We start from the raw sequence: 20,373 nt of genomic DNA on the forward strand, positions 1-20,373 counted from the left end.
CTTAATATTCATTGAAATTTACTGAAACGGTATTTTAAGTACAGTGAAAGTTTTTTTTTTTTATTTTATTTATTTATTTTTTTTTTTTTTATAACGTCCACCCAGTTTAATGACCATTTCTGTGTGGAAAGTGGTAAGCTCCTTCGTGGCTAAGCGGTTAGTGTACGCACTTTTGGCATAGGAAACCTGGGTTCGATCCCAGTTCGTGCCAAGTGAGCTTTGTGGTGGACAAACACCGTGTTGCATGGGTTTTCTCGGGGTTCTTTGTTTCCTTAATTCGCTCCACCATTTCATTCATTTCTCATTATCACGGTCTTCTTTAGCCTAGCCAGCATAACCATGGACGTAAAACGTAAAGATTTCATTTCATTTTACGAGTAGCTAGCTATTTTCCTAAGAACCAACATTATAACAATGCTCTCAAACCAAACTGGTTATAGCACTGAAAGGCGAGGTTTTGAGTTCATGTCCTTACTATCGTAAAAATTTACCGGAACAATATTTTGTGCGTAGTGAAACTTTTCTTAATGACCACCCCTTTTAATGACCATTTCTGTCCAGGAACCGGTACGAAATCTTGTCAGGTTATTTGTATTTTGGATCTTTGTTCAAGGGCCACCTCTTACCCCAACCATCTAGCAATGGACAGCAGCACTTGCACTCTTTCTCAAGTGACCACTGCTTGCATTCTTCTATGAAGCGAATATTGACAACAAACATATCAAAAAACTAAAATATTTAATTTCCCATAATTATGCTCATTAGGCTAATGCAGACGGATGATGTAGGCGAGTGAATTATAGAATAAGAATGTGGGAGGAAACGAGAGTACCCCGGGAACACTCACGGACACTATGTTGTCCACTACAAACTTGCTTGGCTGGGGATCGAACCAGAGACCTCACGTACCAGAGGTAATCGCTTTACCACTCAACTACCGTGCCCCCAACAAAACTAAAAGATAACGGTATTAGACTTTCCTCCGCCCACTTGTTACTGGAAGTGTTATTTTCTGGTGCAAGCCAATTTGTTTAGAAGCAATTAGAAATTAATATACCTCTATGGAGGGAAGTGAATTATCCATTCTGCGTATCTGAAATATTTAGCATCAAGACAAAGAGAAAAGTGCTGCGTATACAAAAAGTGTGAAGTTCTGAAATTCGATCAAGATTTTCAATATAGAATATTAAAACCAATTTGAATATCAGTTTTCTTCGTGAATCGAACCGACTTAAAAGTAACGGGTACGCTCTTCTATATGGTAACTGCAATTTCTAAAAGTTCACTAAATTAAATAATGTGGTCAGTGAAATTAGTCACAAGGCTGATTTTACATCATTGCTAAACTCAAATCAAAGAGAAATATTAATTACTTAGCACGTAATAATGTAAATATTTACCCGGCAGTTTAGTATATCATATAAAATGTACTCTTAAGATCGGTGTTTACGTGTTTTTAGGGGGGTTAGAAAGTAGAATTGCATTTAAAAAGTAACTGAAGAAAAAGCAGGATACAAAGGAAATCAACTGCCTAAGTGCACTTTTCTTCATTTCTGTGCCAAAATTATTTTTGGCAGTTAACACTATTGGATAGTCCTGAATGTTGACAGGTATTGTGTTGAGAATTTTCTATTTGCAACTGAACTTAAATTTTTATTGACTTTTCTTTTTCATAATACAATACTGAATAGATTGATTTATTATTATTTATTGGGAGTAACGGAAAAGCAGTAAGAGAGATGTGGAAACTTTTCTGCTACAGGTTCAGTGTCTCAAGAATATGTTTCATCCTTACAAATCAACCACTTATAGTTTCAGTATTGATCTCAGCAGAGCAAAGACGGTAAGAAATAGGGAGAAATGGCTCTATTATCTAGATTTACCATCATAAAAGTAACTTTTATCTCAATTTGATTTCTCTATTCAAACCGAAAATGATGAAAATTTGATTTCCTGTTTCAATACTGATTACCGAGAAGCGAGTTTTGGATGTGAGGTCTGTGTTTAAACAACAGATTCTATCACAGCTCTTATCTCTCTACTAAAATTGGAAGTAGTCTTTGGTTCGAGCGTTCCCGGATTCGATTTCCGGTGGGGACATTCGGTCGAAAAGGTAAAAACTTTTCAAGCCTGTCATCTTAAGTGAGGTTTTCCTGGATTTTCCTCACTCACATCAAACAAATGCCGGAATTCTAACTTACTTACAGGTCCAAGGCCACTTCCTTCCTTCCCCAATCATTTCTTCCTTCCCTTTCCTCGGATAATGTGATCGCTGAGGGACGTCATCCCTCGTGCGTAACGGGCTAACATGGCCATCGATGCCGAAAGCCCAGAAATTTAATTCCTGATCCCTAAAATCGGAAATAGTAGAAAATTACTAACACTTCGTAATTTAATTTGTATTCCCATAGAACTTGAACAATAGTAAGCGACAAACGATTTTCGGAAATGGAATCAGGATCTCAAGAACAGATTCTATCTCAACTTTTATTCTCGTTTTTAGTAAATGTTCTTGGACTATCAGCCACATCAAGATATTGACATCCGACATTTCGAATGCAGACGTTGCATTCATCTTTAGGAATTCTGATGAAGAGATCGGAGATGTTGGCATATATATAGTAACTATTTTTTGGGGGGGGGGCTATAAACGGAGACCTGTGATTGGCTGAGAGAAATGCTGTGTCCTGATTGGCTGTTATTGTGGCTACGATAAATGTCTCTGTTGAACGCTTTTTTTTCTTTCTTCCTGGAAAGGACCGATCAGATAGACTGAGTTGAAACCCATTGTCTCTATTGAGACTGTTCCGTTCACGTGATATAGCTACGACTCCCTTTATTATTCTGTCCCAAAAATTGCTGCACTTGCCTCCGTTGATGGTATTTGTAAAATTGAATCCGTGTCCCGACTCCAAGATATCCTCTGCTAGTCCTGACTTTTCGGGTTGCTGAAGTCTTATGCAGCTATTGTGTTGTTTGGATCCTTGCAAGCGAAAGTAACAGATGTACGGCTTCTAGGTTTAATATTGAATACCCATCGTTTGAAAGTCTTCTCGAGTTTCACAGTATGACAAGAAACTTCTTATCAAGTCCAGTGCTCTTCCCTGTCTTAGCACTTTCCTTTACGTCTTACGGCTGTCACTATTGTCTTTGGCGCTAGTCGATTTTCTGCTGTTCACGTATGTCCCTCTCAATGCAGTATCTTGCTACAGTTGGTATATTCAGTTATTTCTACTGACCGGAATCATTCTAATTTCAGACTGCAATGACAAGAATAGTTAGTTCAGTAATTTCTTATTCCTTCGGTATACTGTAGAAGCGCTCTGATTTTTAATATGCTGTTTTTTTTTTTTTTTTTTTTTTTTTTTTTTTTTTTTACATGACTGAAGTACAGGCGCGCACCCAAATTTTTTGGGAGGGAGGAGAGATCTAATACGTATATATAGTATTAAATCTGGCTATTATGCACCCGAAAAGATGATAAACTAGTTGGTAATTACTGCCACCTGTATTCTCTAATATAAGTAATTATTTTTTATAAGGAAAGGAAGAAGTAAAATAAAATCTTTAGGCTACATCAATCATTTCACTGTTAAGCAAGTATAGTTATATTAAGAAAGTGTGCAAATGTTACTCGAGTTACCTAATTTCGTTTTAGGGTTCCAGAATCTGTGTGCTGCCCCCTGTGCGTGTGCCCCTGACAAACTATTGAATTAACATTGTAATGTTTATATTTCAGCAAAGCTCTGAAGGCACTATAACGTTCAAACTAGTGCCGGCGGATGGGAAGATGGGTCTACGTGAAAGTAAAGTCCGTGTGAGGGCACATTTTGACTACGTTGCTGCGGATGACCCCTATATTCCGTGTAAAGAAGCAGGGTTGGATTTCAAAAAAGGAGATGTTCTTCATATTGTTAGTCAGGATGACGCTTATTGGTAAGTGAGATTCAATACTTTTCACTTTATAAAGTCTTGTTAAATAATAATTGAAGGGTAAGGGGAAAAAACAAGGAATGTCCATATATGTGTTTTAGCGGGTGCTTTGTCCTATCTGTTCGTGACTCTTGGTATTATCTGACTGTATATGCCATGCATGCGTAGATGTAGAAATATCCACGTAAAAAGGGGCAAAAGATTTAACTAACCCTATTCTTTTTACACGGTTTTCAGTTTTAAAGTGCCGTTTTCTCAAAAATGCAGTTTTGTGACATTCTTTGTTTTTCCCCTTACCCTTCAATTGTACTGTATAATGGAAAGAATATTCAAAGATGAGAGATAATCTCGTAGAGCTTAATAAAATGATATCGGTGAGTTTAGACTAGTGCTGTTAACATTCGGATAATGCATTCTTCAAATATAAGAATAACGAATAATTGTGGGTGTGGAGAATAATGGAGATAATTAGCTGGGTAAAGCGGAAAACGAATGTGTTAGAAATGGTTAAAGAGAAAATAACAATTTCAGATATTAAGAGAAGGAAGAGAAACTGGGTGGGACATTGACTAACATGTAAGAAGGAACTGTATCATAGGGGATATGGTGAAAGAAGAGAGAGGAAGAGGACGAAGGATATTAAAATTGATGGACGATATCAAAACAGAGAAGACGAAGAGGTTAGCATGAGACCGTGGAGTATGGAAGCTTCTTAGTTGCGGCAAATGATCTGCTAATCATGACAGAATAATAATAATAATAATAATAATAATAATAATAATAATAATAATAATAATAATAATAATAATAATAATAATGTTATTATTATTATTATTATTATTATTATTATTATTATTATTATTATTATTATTATTATTATTATTATTATTATTATTATTATTATTATTCAGGTATTTGTTGGAATATAAATTTAAAAAAATCATCTTAGTACTCACCGCAGACGAAAGTATTTCTCGAATAATACTTTCGGAAAATACGATGTCCATCATCAGCTTAGTAGTTCAGAAAGTACATTTTCCGAAAGCGCTTCTTAGAGGAATATTTTCATCTGCGGTGAGTACTAGGCTTTCTTTTTTACTCATATTTTTCTAAATATGATCATCGCTCCCATACATAGTGATACTTGATCGAATATTCGAATAATTTTGACACCACTAGTTTAAAGTCCATTCGTGCTTTTCAAGAAAATCCCTTTATTATTATTATTATTAGACTGAAAAATTGATGCTGTACGATAAGCATGCTGCCTATGTATTAAAATAAAACTGATTTTGAAGATTACACTAATTAACCTTCCCAATATGATGCGGAAAGACGACAGTATAAAGTGTGCTGAATGACACAGAATAAAATTATGAAAAACTGTGAAACTTTAATTCTTGTTTAACTATAACCTAGCATTTAACATGTATGACATCCTCGATGTACAAAGATGATCCAAACGTTGAGAAACCATATTGTATTGAGGTGAGTGTCCCCACGTAGCGTTGTCGCTAACGATCTCGCCTTCGGCCCGAGTGATCAAGGGTTCGATTCCTGGTGGGGGCACTCGGTCGAAAAAGTGTAAAAATCTTTTTCAGGCCAGCAATCCTGAATGAGGTTTTCCTGGGTTTTCCTTATTCACACCAGGGAAATGCAGGGATGGTACCTAACACATAGGTACCAGGCCGCTTCCTTCCTTCCCCAATCCTTTCTTTTTTCCCTTTCCTCGGATAATGTGCTCGCCGAGGCACGTCATCCCTCATACGTGAATTGATAACATGACCATAGATGCTGAAAGCCCAGAAATGTAAATGCTGTATTGAGGTGAATTTCCAGTTCGTTTTAAAGATTGTCCATCAGAATCCATCTTTAGGTTGGACTGGTGCGTGAGGCTCCTGGTTCGTTCCCCGGCCAAGTAAGCTTGTGGTGTACAACATCGTGTCTGTAGGTTTTCTCAGAGCAGTCTCGTCTCCTCCCACATTCTCATTCCATCCATTCTTCCATCATCATTTACTTGTCAAAATCATACCCCTCCCTTAGCCCAAAGGGCATAACTGAAAGATTTAAACTGAATCCCCACGTCTTATGTAGACTCGGTGCTCTAAAGGGAAATTTCAACAAGCAACAGCAGCAAATATTTAAGATCTCAGTGCCAGAAAATAGTTTGTAATCTAAAATGAAATTTTGCTACATTGTAATTAGGTTGTAGTTTTTTTAAGACTCATATAGAAAATTAGGCACAAAGCCTTGCGCATTACGTATTAAATTTTTGTTTGTTTATTTCATTATTTAGGTGGCAAGCTCGACGAGAAGGGGATCGCAATATGCGAGCAGGGTTAATTCCTAGCAGAGCGTTACAAGAGAGACGAATTCTGCATGAGCGAACGCAACAAGATAAACCAAAGGAAGAAGGTGAGATGCGTTTTGATATATACTATGCTTTATGTTACTTTTAGTATTTTAAAACTTAGAGATCTATAGGTGACAGGTCTTAAAGAAAAGACGGGAAAACTGGGAGTTTATCCCTTACACCATTTTAGACTGAAAACAGTGCAAATATAATGACTTGTTTAGAAGCTGTAAATGTGAGATCTTTTGTCAGCTAGTGTGTAAAAAAAGTATTAAAATGAATAGTTACAATAATAATTGTTATATTTGAGGATTTTATTTTAGTACAATCAAGTCCATGAAGTATTTACAGTATAGATATCAAAGTAAATATTTATACAGATTGTCTGTAAGATTGGAAAATAATCGCGGAAATGTATTAGATCGCAGCGTAAGTTCTGTCGTTTCTTAGCCTTCAATTCAGTCGCTAACTACAGACCTAGTGCATAAAGCCAGGTGTTGAGTGCCGCATCCTCGATATTATAGGATAATAGTGAAAATAACATAAGGTAAAGGTAACAAAGAACTGTTAACAAAGTGGATGACAGCACATTGTAAGCTGTTGACGAGAAAGATACAGAAAGTGCTGATTCCGAGTTGAACGTTCGGCTTGGTTCATATCTTTTTTCAATGACAAGATATTGGCCATGAAAGCACATATAGCAAATATTGAAACTTCCTTAAAACATGTACTTGATCATTGCGTTTATCTTTTATTTGTTTATTGTATTTGATTCCCTTTTATGTACAAGACGTGTTCAATTTGATTTGGAACAATAAGTGCAGATGTCTTTGTGTATGTGGTGATAATTAATTTAATGTACTAATAATATGGGATGATATCTCCTTATGGGATTATGATATCTGGGAGAATATGTGAGCGAATTAATGGCGTTCTGTTTCTGCTTGAACTAGTTGCCTGTACATTTTATAGGTACAGTGGGTAACTATTTATAGATTCGACATAGCGGAAATGTTCCGATATAACTGAAGATTACATTAAAAGTAAGTGCTTTTACTGCGCGTAATGTGCCTTTACTTGTCTAAACTCTGCTCGCATACTCAGCCGTATGCGAAGCTTCGTCCACTTTGAAAAGAGGTAGACTTCATTACGATACAATAATTAGGTCCTAAACCAGAAGTTGTTAAAAAGGAGTCTAAACTGCATATCTCTGTATAACCAGATGTCCATTTTCTACAAAATTTTTAAGATAAAGTAACTAGGGTAAAACTGTTATTCGAGCTTTGTCTTTTTCGGAAATTCTTGTTTTTATTAGTGGAAAAATAGATTTCATAATTCAGTTTCACATGACCTTATGCATGCAAAACAGTATTTTGGACAATCAGCGTAAACATTTGTATATGTAATGTATTCGATAATGAATTACTTACCAGAGAATAGGGAAACATAATAACACATACCAAAAAAGGAAAGAAAAGAAAAACATTTTATAAGCGGTTTCGCTAAGAGGTTCATCAGATAGGGAGTAGAAGAAGTAGGGAGAAAGGAAACGAAGCTGTGATGAAGCACCTAGGTAGATGCCATGTTAGAGTGTGTACTATCTCGTTAGTGTCTTCTAGGGAAAGAAAATACAGGGTATTTTAGATTCATGGTTTGGTAGGTGATACAGATGGTTCAGAGCAGGTAGGTGACCGTGAATTTCTGAAGACTACTTATTCTAAACCAGTGGTCGCCAGGAGGTTCTGACCTACTGTACCGTTTTTAAATCCTGCTGCTAGATACCAACCAAAAGAACTACCAACTTTTGAAAAATCTTACATTTGTTCATTGTCTATAAACTTATATTTCTAGTAAATATGACATCAAACTATCGAAGTTAGCAAATGTCTAATATACACGCGTATACAATCAACTATGAGATGAGGCTGGCAATGGCAGTTGCGCAGAAGAAACAAGCAGTTGTTGTCAGGCCCCCTGTCTTTAGCGTCAGTTCAGTGTAGGAATCAAGGTTAGCCAACCGGAGCGTTAAAACGCGATTTACAGAAAATGTCCTCGTAAACTACTAGTAGCTCGCGATCAACAGCTTGGCGAACACTGCCCTAAACGAACAGTTAATTTAGAAAATATTAACTACAAAAAATGTATGCGCTTTTTGAACCAACTATAGAGTTAAATACAAACTTCGACACTCCAGCATACCATCTGTGGTTTCAAAACCGTGAGAATGGAAAAAGTGTCGTACATAATTATCATACGAAATCTCGATAAAATCTTTGTCTAATGACTGAAATAAATGTTTTCACTGTTGGATAAGAAGGGCCTCCTCGGCATATAATGTTGCCTCGGATTGGTAGGAAGGTAACCTTGCCCAAAGCGGCCTCAGACGAGACTAGTGACTCCGTAACTCAGGTTAAATTCTCCGTAGCCATAGCTGCTTCGCGAGTAGGTATTGTAAGTGGATGACCAGTACAAGGCACTGATGATTTCTTAGTCCCGAGGTCCTTTTTTATAGCCATCCTTCAGAGTAACAACCTGTGGAGGGGATGTTGGATTTCTTCGGGATTCTCCGTGTCCTCTTCGTCTCTTCCTGAAAGTGCAGTTTCCTTCTGTTGTCTGCTACTATTTAAATAGTAAAAACACTTTTTTTTTTCTATGTGGCATATAATACGTGTGGGTGTATGAACCCTTGCAACATTGTGCAGAGGTAGCAATTTTTCGTTGTAGGGTATTACAGGCATATAAACACTAAGAAAAGAAATTAAAGAAGTTAGAAAGAAAGTGTTTTATAAATGCAGGAAGTGCATAAAAAGAACTGGAGAAATTTTAGTTTATGATTTATTAATTTACAAATTATGGACAAAAACGTGTAGAACTACTGACGCCACTTTCCTTTACTTGGTCGGTTGTATTGGAGTTTAGCGTCTGTTTCAGCGCCGAAATTACATGAGGCATGAACCTACAACTTAACATGGGACCCGAACCACATAAACTACCACCGAGAGTCCAGCCCAGTCTCCAGCACCAAAGGCGCGTACGCTAACTACATAGCCGTGAGGGAGCTTGACACTTCTCTTTCTTCACACACTTTGTCAGAAACATTTCGGAAGAATGTCATACTGAGAACCTTCAAGCAATGTCTTGACAATATGAGACATAGACTGAGGCAAAAATAGACCAAAGTTGAAAAACTATAAGCAGAATGTACGAGGGGGTCCCTCCCCCTAAAAAAGACGGACTGTAAGCGCGCCGCCGTTCATAGGCGTAGTAGAAAGTTCTTCCGCTAGGTAGGTCTAGTAAAGACATTCTAAAAACACTTACGCAAGCGGCGTCTGTGTAGGAGATTGATGTTTGATTGTAGTGTTGTTTTTCTCAACTGTTCTCGTTTGCCGTCTGCGAAATCATTGTGAGCCATTTAAAGGAACAAAAACTATGTTAGGAACTTTGCTTCTTGCTTGCAAAGGAAGCTTATCAAATGCTTAACAGACTTTCAAGAAGGGTACAATGAGCGCACACAAGTTTTCGAGTGGTTTAAGCGGTTTAGACATGATGAGATCAATGTTGAAAATCATGCTCGTTCTGGGCGTTCTCCATCACCACTAAACTACAAAAACATTGAAAAAATCTGCCAAAAATCAACAAGAATCGTTGTTTTACGATCGACGAAATTTCAGAACAGACAGGGGTGAGTTGGAGCTCGTGCCAGGGGATTTTCAATGAGGATTTGTAAAAGAGACGCGTTGCCGCAGTACATTCGATAATTTTATGTTCTACAATATTTTTATGTCTATTTTGAATTGCAGTCAAACCAAAAATATTCCTAGAATACCACTTCGATTATTAACTCGGGTTTATCTCAGAATCCTACAAGAGGTAGGTAGAGCGCTCACTTTTGGTTCGATTCCCGGCCATGCAAATTTGTGGTGGACAACACTGTATCCGTGGGTTTTCTCAAGGTTCTGCGGTTTCGTCCCATATTCTCATTCCACTAATGTTCCATGTTCACTCACTTTTCATTATTCAACCCTCTCTTTTAGCGGTAATGACATAATTGCGGGACGTAAAATCATTTCATCCGATTTCTATAAATCTGCTGCCAATCTGAGCCACTTCTTTCATCTCATGATGGTCCCCGAACTGTTCTTCAGGTGAGATGTGCTTTGAGGTAAAGAACAGGGAAAATCACTGGGCGCAAGATTGGGCTCGATGCAGTAAGACCCAAAACCTACTACTTAACACTGTCCAGATTGGTTTTCCATTAATACCAGGCAGTTCTCAAAAGTTCTAGTACACATGATCGTATTTTGTACTATATTCACCATTAAGTGGTAATTATTTGTCAATTTCGACCACTATGTGTTCAAGAGGTGTATCGCGGAGTGAATCCTTACGTTTTCATGGTACTTTCTATATGCTTCTTCATTTTAAGCGCCAAGAGCTTCCTAATAGCAGATTGAGTTAGTATGTGTAATTTCTGTTTTCGTGGCCCAGAGCTTTATTTCTAGTAGGATGAAATGTGATTCGAACTCAGAATTTGTGGAAGTGCAGTCCTGGTGAAGAAACTTGATCAGCCATTTCTCTTTAAACAGGACGTACCTTCAGAACGTAGAGCAATTCAGTATGTTGGGTTGATATAAAGATCTTTAATAGCTGAAGAGGATTGATATTTCTTTAATTTATTTCCACTTATGGGAAAAACACAAGGCTCTTAAAGAGGTAGGGGAAGAATTTTTTGAACAAGACTGTACATCTAGTATAGTATCCGCATCTTGTATGTTCATTGTTTTAAGCTTTCACGACGAGAGTTTGACATCTCTATGGGTTTCAGGTAAGGTGTGACGTATTTATTTATTGATTTTAAATTCTAAACCGATGATCTTTTGACTGGTCTTATTGCCCACCTCCTCATTGTCCATATGAAAGTGGAAAACTGGGTACTGATATTTATATGTAGTCACTGCCGTTTGCTGCCCTGTGAGTGGCTGGATTTCTCGGTCAACCACAGGCTATTTGATGCGTCGTTTGATTGGCTGCGGCGTTCTGGCTCTCTAAAGGATGTTTCAGATAGAGATTAGCAGGTATCTGATTCTCTGTTGAAGTTCTTGAAATGCTTTCTAATTTCAGTAGCTTGTTTAATTATCTTTTCATGGTAATTGCTGGATTTTTGGAGTACAGGATTTGTCCGTAAAGTAATGAGATTGGCCAGTGCGCGACGCGCTCCAGTCGCCAGCAGCTCGCTCTCTGGAGGAGAAATTTGTAGTGGGGAGTCTAAGTTTAGCAACCCACCGGGCAGCACTCGCATCCGAGTTCTGATGCAGTGAGGATCACGCTTGGTGCAAAAGCTATTTTTGAGTTTTTGTCACTCCGGGACGAACCGTCAACGCCGTTTTCTACAAAGAAGTCCTTGAGCACTTGCACAGAGCCGTTAAATGGAAACGACCGGAGATTGTCGATCCCTGGAAGCTCCACCACGACAACGCTCCAGCCCACAACACCTTCGTTGTGACTGCCTACCTGGCCCGGATAGAGGCGTGGGAGACCTGGGTTCGATTCCCGGCGGGAGCTCATGTGTTTCGGATCCCACGTTAATCAGTAGGTCCACGTCTCATATAGCCTCGCTGCTGAACGGGACGTTAAACTCAATATCACTTCACTGGCCCGGATAGAACTTGCAATCCTGTCGTAGCCACCGTACAACCCTGATATGAGTCCATCAGACTTTTTTCTGTTCCCATTGCTTAAGAGAAGCATGAAAGGTCACCGTTTCGACAGTGTTCCTGCCATCCAACGGGCTGTCACCGAATCTCTGAAAGAGGTTACGGCAGCTGATTTTCAGGGAGCCTTTGCAGCGTGGGAATCGCTTAGGCAGAGGTGTATCGGCGCAGAAGGAGACTATTTTGAACCATTTTAACCATATGTACTTTTCTTTTTTTATTCTCACTACTTTACGGACAAATCTTATACTTCTGTATTATTAAACTGTACTAGGTGTTCCTGTTGAATGGGATGTTCGACAACAGCGGATCTTTGAGTTTCACGTCTCTTTAAATACGAAATGTATTCGTGTATTCGGGTTGTTCGATTTTTTACTATTCGCAATTTGTTTTGTATTTTGTTGATGGAATCGTAGACTGGTTTAATGTTGTATTTCTTCAGGACTTTTCCAATTATGTTTGTCGTCTCAACTACCACATATAAATATCATTACGCACTTTTCTACGTTCACACAAACCGTGAGGAGGATAGCACTAACATCAGCGAAACGATCGTCGGTTTATAATTAAAAAAATATACGACATATTACCTGAAAACCATTGAGAGAGACGTTTTGTAAGCTTTGGTGCTGAAAAAGACGTTAAATTCCAGTTTGCAAGCAAATACTGATCTCGTGTTAACAAGCAAAATCAAAGTAAACAATGTTGAAATAATATATATTAATGAAAGAAGGACACAACCGTCTTAACTTATTTTTCTACACCAGATCCTCTGTTAGTGTGAATTAAATAACACACAAAGAGTGAAAAGGTGAATGACTGGAATGAGACTCAAATCCCGGGATCTCCGGCATACCGTGCCGATGCTTTAACCACTACACCACCTAGTCCGCTTGTCAGAACAGCCACACTCTCAGTCACTTCTGAAATCGGTGCTTTCTCCACTCAGACAACAGCCATTGGACAATCTTCTGTCCATATATTGAGAACACCTTTTAACGGTTGTAATTTCATATATGTTAATGAAAGGAGGAAATATATATGGCAAGCACAGCAGCTAGGCTGTGCGCTGTGCTATAAGCCATGTGCTCTGAGTGGAGAGCACCGACTTCAGAAGCGAGTGAGAGTGTGGCTGTTCTGACAAGCGGACTAGGTGGCGTAGTGGTTAAAGCATCGGGACGGTATGCCGGAGATCCTGGGATTTGAGTCCCATGCCAGTCATTCACTTTTCACTCTTTGTGTGTTATAATTGAAATAATCTTGCTATTTCTGGCATAAAAGTGAATCTTTACTTTCCAGTCGTGCTTTGTATTGCATTCCGTGAAGTGGTCCATTGCACACAATTCCTCTTGTTTTCTGCGATAACATCAATCTAACCGAACGCTCCATGCTTTTCTTTTGTGCGTGGGTCAGCTGAAGAAAGTTTACAGTCTCTCGTATCAACAAAATAACATATAGAGCAGCACCGTTTGGGATGTGGCAGATATTATTCCTCCACTACAAACGTGCGAAGATTCGTGTAACTCCATTCCTCGTTCTGGACCAGTAATTTGTAAAGTCACATGTGCTTACTATTTCAACACGGTTAAAACAACTTGCAGTGACTGAATTTTTACGGTTTCCTATATCAGTATTTTCAACTGATGCTCGCATCACAAAATTTGGTGTTATTTTTCATTATTAACCCATGTAGTCAGTATGTTATTTCTGGTAAATTTATTGATACCCACCAGTAGAATCAAGTGTAGTTAAAAGTATGACTTTGTATTATTATTACGTTTTAGTACTTTTTATAACTCTTAACTAAATTGTGTAGCAACTAACAATACTTACAGTACTTAGTCAATGTATTATTAATAATATTTTCTTCATAGAATATAGTAGATGCTTATTGTAGAAATAACAAGGTGTAAAGGGAGTAATCTTGAAGTCACACTTGCAGTACCTTCCAAATTGATTGTTTGAAATCAGACAAATACGTTGAAAATGAAAGTCGTAATTGAAAGAGTGGTACAAACACCAATGAAGTGTCTTTACCTAACATGTTACAGCTGTGAAGTCATAGTATCCTGGAAACAACTAAGAAACCTGGGGATTAGGTTGGCCAGGTGCGCTTTGGATCGTTTATCTTCATTGTTAAGAGTCCGTTAGGTTTGATGTTGCATTAAAAGTGTACGGAGAAGAATTTTTCGAAAAATATTTCTAGTAAGGTTTCTAGATTCAATTCTAAACTTGTTACTGAACTTGAACGAACATGTAATTTTGTGATCCTGCTTAACAGTAATCTTCAGCTGACGAAATTATGTGAGTTTCTACTTCTCACATTCCTTGCGGATCACGTTGCGAGTCAGTAGGATGAAACTATAACCAGCTGTAGTAGGAGTACATATATACACACACGTGCCAGTCTGTCAGTATATTATGTACAGGGGGGGGGGGGTCAAAAGTCACGAAGGAGTTATAACTGTGAATAATTATTTTATCTATGATTAGGTTCCATTGATAGTTCCGAGACTTTCATCAAGGATGCAGAATATAATCTCAGGTAGATGTCCACCACTATGGGCCTCACAAATACGTCACCTTTCTAGCCTATGATGCAGAACAGGGTGTCAACACTTGCAGTCCGTGGTTTGGTTGTGGTTTGTTCATCTACACTTTTTCCTTCAGAACGAAAATAATCAAGTGGAGTTATGTCAGGTGAACAAGAGGATCAGAGATGATGCGATGGCCAAAAATGGTTCACAGAAGGCCAGTTGAGACCCTTGCCATGTGTGCTATAGCCCTATCTTGTTGAAAGCACATCTTTACCATATTCTCCACTGCAGATACACAATAGTATCGATCATCAGTCACCGTTACTGCATTGACTTCTTCATGTTCAAAGAAGTAAGATCCAGTGATCGTTATTTTCTTTGGGTCCGAGAAAGTGCATGTGAACAAACCACAAAGAATATAACAGCTCAAGGACAATATTCTTGCAGAAGTACCAGCACTCGAAGCGGAAGTGTTCATCCGTCATGAATCATGTGCTACATAGGCCCCCATATCTGTCAGGCCCATAATAGTGGACACTTACTTCTGTTTATAAGTTAAACAATCTCCCATCTTTGGTCTTTTCGTGTGTGAAATATCAATGGAAACTAATGATAAATAAAAAGAGTTATCACAGTTATAACTCCTTCGTGACTTTTGACCCACCCTAAATATACACATTGTAGATAGTATGTTGATCACCTGTACTTTTGTCGGCCTGGAAACAACATCACGTCAATACAATAAAGTAAAAATTGGCGTGGTGCTGTAATCCAGCTCTCTTGGAGGGGAAATGCGTGTTGTGGGGAACGGCTTATACTGTGGGGGTTGATCTGCGTGAGGCCTGCGTACCAGTCAACTGCATAAGATTCAACTCCCGGTCGTGGTTCTGAGTCTACATTAATAGTAGGTCTCGTCGTTCATAACCTGAGTGTTGTATAAGGAGGTAAAACAAGATCCACCTTGATAATATTTTTAAAGAGTAGTACTTCGCTCATTATATATATATATATATATATATATATATATATATATATATATATATATATAAAATACAGCAGAATGGGATAGAAATAAGGTAAGACGTTAATCAAGATAATAGAAGTTAATATTGTTAGAGCAAAGAACTGTGAATTGAGAAAATTGCCAACAAGAGGTAACAGACAAGTTCTTGAAACAGAGAATGACGGGTCATGGTTCGGATTCCATCTTAAACTGTAAGTTTACGTCTCATATAACCTCTACGGTGAAACGGGACACTAAATTCGAACTAACAAAATGAGCGTTTTTACTCTTTATTCAGAATACAGGGAGATAAATAGTTGAAATATTTATTGATATATCGAACTTAAAAGTATAAACTAAGTAACCAACTAACTTTATGCCCTATGGAATCCGAAGGTTTGATGCCGCGTTCACAAAAGCTATCCAGTGACTTCTTTCCTTAGCCATCTGGGTCAAGTATGTACTTTGTATTCCTATTTCTGCGAAATCTGTGTTAATATTGTCCTCCCATCTACGCCTAGGTCTTCCTAATGGTCGTTTTCCGATTACTCTTCCCGTTAAGACTCTGAATGCGTTCCTAACCAGAAGAAACGTATATCTTCTGTGTTTATTCTTTTAATAAATAACGAGACTTGAGACGAATGTTTTAGAATACCGAACAGAACCTATTGTACATAAATTCTGTCATTTAATAGAGCATTTATCTACAATGCTAAACTTTCATTTTCAGGGGGATGAGCTTTCGTTGAGTAACATAATATTAAAGAATTTTTCGGAATTCTCTCCGCTTTGTTTCCATAATTTAATTTCACCAATTTATTTACTTTCATTCATGTAATCATCGAAGATTATAAGTATGGAAGTGAATGATTGCGAAAAAACGGCGAAATGAGAATTTGGGAGTTAACTGGAGAACCCCGAGAAGACCCACAAATACTATTTTGGTCATTACAAACAAAAACTCGCATGTCTCAGATCGTACCAGTAGCGTCTGAAAGACTAGAAGCATTTTAAGTCTATACTAGCTGAATCTGCTCTGTCTACTCAGCACATCGTTCTGTTACGACCAGGAATCTCCTTTGCACTGTGCATGTCTCCTTACTTACACAAGTAAAGGATAGGAGACTCACAAAGGAAGTGAATTGCTATGTATAGATATTGGAGTGAGTTTGTGGCAAATTTGTTGAAGTAACACGATATCAAGTGGAAATATTTTTTTCTAATAAATCCATATCCGTCCGAGTACACCTCATTGCGTCTCATGAGGCCTTTGAATTTGCCAGCATGCAATAGATTTTGGCATTCAGAATATGCAAAGCGCCTGCAATGTCCGTCAACCCGCCATACGTAACTTCTCTACTGGTTACCTAACACTGTAGTTTCGGCCTCCAACAATGTTAATCTTATGGGCTCAAAACGGCCCCTAAAATGTTGAATAGAACAGTAACGACACGGGTTTTGAAAATTTGAACGAGAACTGGACAATCTACACGAAATTTGGAATCGACCAGTGAAAACGGAACGTTTCTAGCACTTGTGGTTTTCGAGCTCTTATTGTCAAAAGGATTGCGGACAAACATATACACCTAGCATTTTAATATATAGACTACCTGAACGTGCAATCTCTACACAGATCATCATTCACATATGAATCTCCTTGTCATTCCTCACATCCGTACATGCCCCTTTACAGACACAAATGAAAGACGTCTTGATAAAATCGGCAAGGGGTACCATAAAGGGGGGATTATTTCTTTCAATATCTAGCACCGTTTGCAAGATTGAGCTTACTTCCGGTTGGAGTTTCTAATTCATGTATGATCAGTGTTTTGTTACTTCTTGCATGCAGTATATAATGAGCAAATACATTACACACATAATTAATTATAATGTCAGTGATATATGGTGTTCATTGGGCAAAACACTTCAGACAATAAAGATTCATTTTAGACTGAAGAAATAGTTATCATTCGTTTTTCATTATAATTTTTTCCATGAAACAAATTCCTGAGAGATATACAACTCCTGTATACAATTATGTTGTGTTGGAATATATAACTCATAGGATATGTTGCATTATTACTTTTTAAAGATTTCAACAAATCCAGTGTACCCCCAAAAAGAATGTAATAAAGAAATAACAGCCACGTTTTTTAAATGTTCAATTAGATCTGGACAATCTACATAAAATTTGGAATTGACCAGCGAAAATGGCACGTTTCTAACACTTGTAGTTTTTCAGATCTCATTGTCGAAAGAATTAGAGACGAACATATAAACTTTTCTTTGGTGACAAACATATAAAACTAGCATTTTAATATATAGATTCCTACCACAAGCTTACATTGATATTTAGTACATTTATTAAAGTTAGAGATTATGTGGTCTCTATTTAATTTTCTACTAGTGGGTTTAAAAGCAAGTGTCTACCTATTGTAAAATACGTATAAAAGCATTACGTACTCGAAAGTTACTGCTTGCACATAGCAGCAGCAGTATGTCAAGTAGGTATAAACGTGCTTGCTCGGCCTTGCGTTAAAGTTTTAGTATGGATATTACTGTCAAAGAGTTGTCTGTATGTCCAGATCCAGGCTTAGTCCGTTCCATTCTAACTCGGATTTGTCTATTCTTTCATGCAATTCAGTCAATTCAAGGTTAGGAATTTTATCAATGCTTCAAGCTTTGGGAAGTATCTGAAGACCTAAAGTTGTGACATTGGATGATCCTGGGAGTGCATTTAAAGCCATTTCACAAATTGCTTTCACGTCGTCAATTGTTTTGTAACGGTGTCCTTGCAGGGGGATTTCAAACGAGGAAACAAAAAGGAGTCTGCGGGAGCGAAGTCAGGATTGTAGAGTGGCTGAAGCAACATTGCCAGGTTAGATTTGGCTAGGTAGCTGGTCACGACGAAGGCATTTTGTGTAGGCGCGTTGTCATGATGAACTTATTAATCGCCGCTGATGTCTGGTCTGACGCACCGGATCCTTGCTCTTAATCTCTTGAGTACTTCTACGTTAAAGTTACAGTTAACAGTTGCTCTGGGAGGTGTGGACAATCGCCCTGGTGCCAAAAAACACAGTGAGCGTGGTCTTGATTCCTGATTGGCTCATTCGAGCCTACTTGAGGCGAGAGTACGCTGGGATGTCCCACTTGGAACTTTGCGTCTTTGTTTCGGAGCCATACTGGAATATTCTCATTTCTTCTCCCGTGATAACATTGTCCAAAATGAGAAGATCATTTTCACACAATTCCAAAAGCGTCGTGATAAATTTTAAGTCGGCAAGATTTTTGTTCTTCGGACAAAATTCTTGGGACAAGCTTCGCGTACACTTTTCTCCTTGGTCACGATCTCGTGGATGATAGTTTTTTTTTTTTTTTTTTTTTTGAATATTTAACATGTCGGCCATTAAACGAATACTTATTCGACGATTTCTTTACAAAAGTTCTTTCACATGAGTCACATTTTCATCGTTTTAGGAAGTTGACGGGCTTCCAGCGCGGGCTTCGTCGTCGACCTTTTCATGGCCTTCCAAGAAAGCTTTGTGCCACCTGCAGATTTGCCTTTGTGATAAATACTCATTCCCAAAGGTCTGCTGAACCACTGGAAAAGTTTTCGCTGCAGATTTACCGAGTTTCACACAAAAATTGTCCCAGTGAGCGCTGTATCAGGACTTGTACGAGTAACGAGACAGAGGTTTACGAAATCGCCCATCCTTCACCTCCGACAGCTCGGAGACAACTAAGCAAGCACTCGCTCGGCAGTTGACGTACGCTACCACCGATCCCGGCAGATAGAGCGCACTGGAACGTACGATCGCTTCACAATAATAGATTTGACAGATTCCGAATGAATATGAATACATTTCCAAGCGACTGAAATTTTGACTTTTTCAAAAGTGTTTATTTCGAAAAATTGTTTAGGTAAGTGCCTCATCCAATTGCATAAATGGTTTTCAATAGACAGGGAAATCATAATGTAATTTACAGCAGTTGTTTGATGTCTCAAATTGTTCTGGAGAAATAAAAATTCTGCTTAAATTTTCTAATTGCGAGGACTTGTTGTAATTACATCTACCAAAAAGTATTGTTGTAATGTTACAGAAGCAAAGTACATTTAAAAAAAAAATGTTTTAAAAAGTTCCCACAAATACGCCATTTAAAGAAAAATGTTAAATTTTACCACTTTTTTTATATATATCTTCCCAATGGCTTGAGATATAAAATTTCTGGAAACGACATTATGATCGGTATGTCTATTGAAACCATATATTTAATTGGGTGTGATACTTATTTAGAAACTTTTTCGAAATAAAGTTGTTTGAAAAATGTCAAATTTCCAATCCATTGTAAATTTGTTCTTATTCAATCGAAATCCGTCATATCATGATCATAGTATTAAACTATTTTGTATATGTATTGCCCCGTCTGTCTCGCGTTATTACTGCTACAGAGGCAATCGAAATTTGGATGTTTGTGATATTGTAGCGCCGTTAAGTTTAAAACAGTGACAATAAATGTAACGTTGTAGGTTTTCGTTTAAATGCAGATTGGAAATAACCTGATGTAGTACCTTTGGAAAAAATACAACTTCATATTGGAATGGTAACACTGTTAACTTTGTGGTATCAGAAAATACGTCATGTCCCTCTGCCGATATTTGCACGGTACGAAATTTCAGCTTTTTTGTCCGGTAGTTCAAAAGTTATAACGGTGTATGAAGATAATGCTCTACCTTATATACAGGGCTGTTATAAAGTCCTTGCTGCAAAACAAATTCTTATAACTTTTCTTTAAATATAATGATATTGCAATGAAATAAATGTTTTCATCTTTATT

At 37.8% G+C, this 20,373-nt stretch overlaps 1 protein-coding gene across 7 annotated transcripts in view; it reads left to right on the forward strand.

The window, feature by feature from the left end:
* Positions 1 to 20,373, forward strand: part of metro (membrane palmitoylated protein 7-like protein metro) — a 114,708-nt gene that overhangs the window by 62,205 nt on the left and 32,130 nt on the right. For all 7 annotated transcript variants that reach the window (XM_081744790.1, XM_081744791.1, XM_081744787.1 and 4 more), the window contains 2 exons: positions 3,740 to 3,936; positions 6,230 to 6,348. In XM_081744790.1, coding sequence (XP_081600916.1) covers positions 3,740 to 3,936; positions 6,230 to 6,348 — 316 coding nt within the window. The remainder of the gene's footprint in view (positions 1 to 3,739; positions 3,937 to 6,229; positions 6,349 to 20,373) is intronic.

The sequence above is a fragment of the Thermobia domestica genome, chromosome 17 (genome assembly GCF_964235325.1).
Source record: "Thermobia domestica chromosome 17, izTheDome1.hap1.1, whole genome shotgun sequence".
Lineage (NCBI taxonomy): Eukaryota > Metazoa > Arthropoda > Insecta > Zygentoma > Lepismatidae > Thermobia > Thermobia domestica.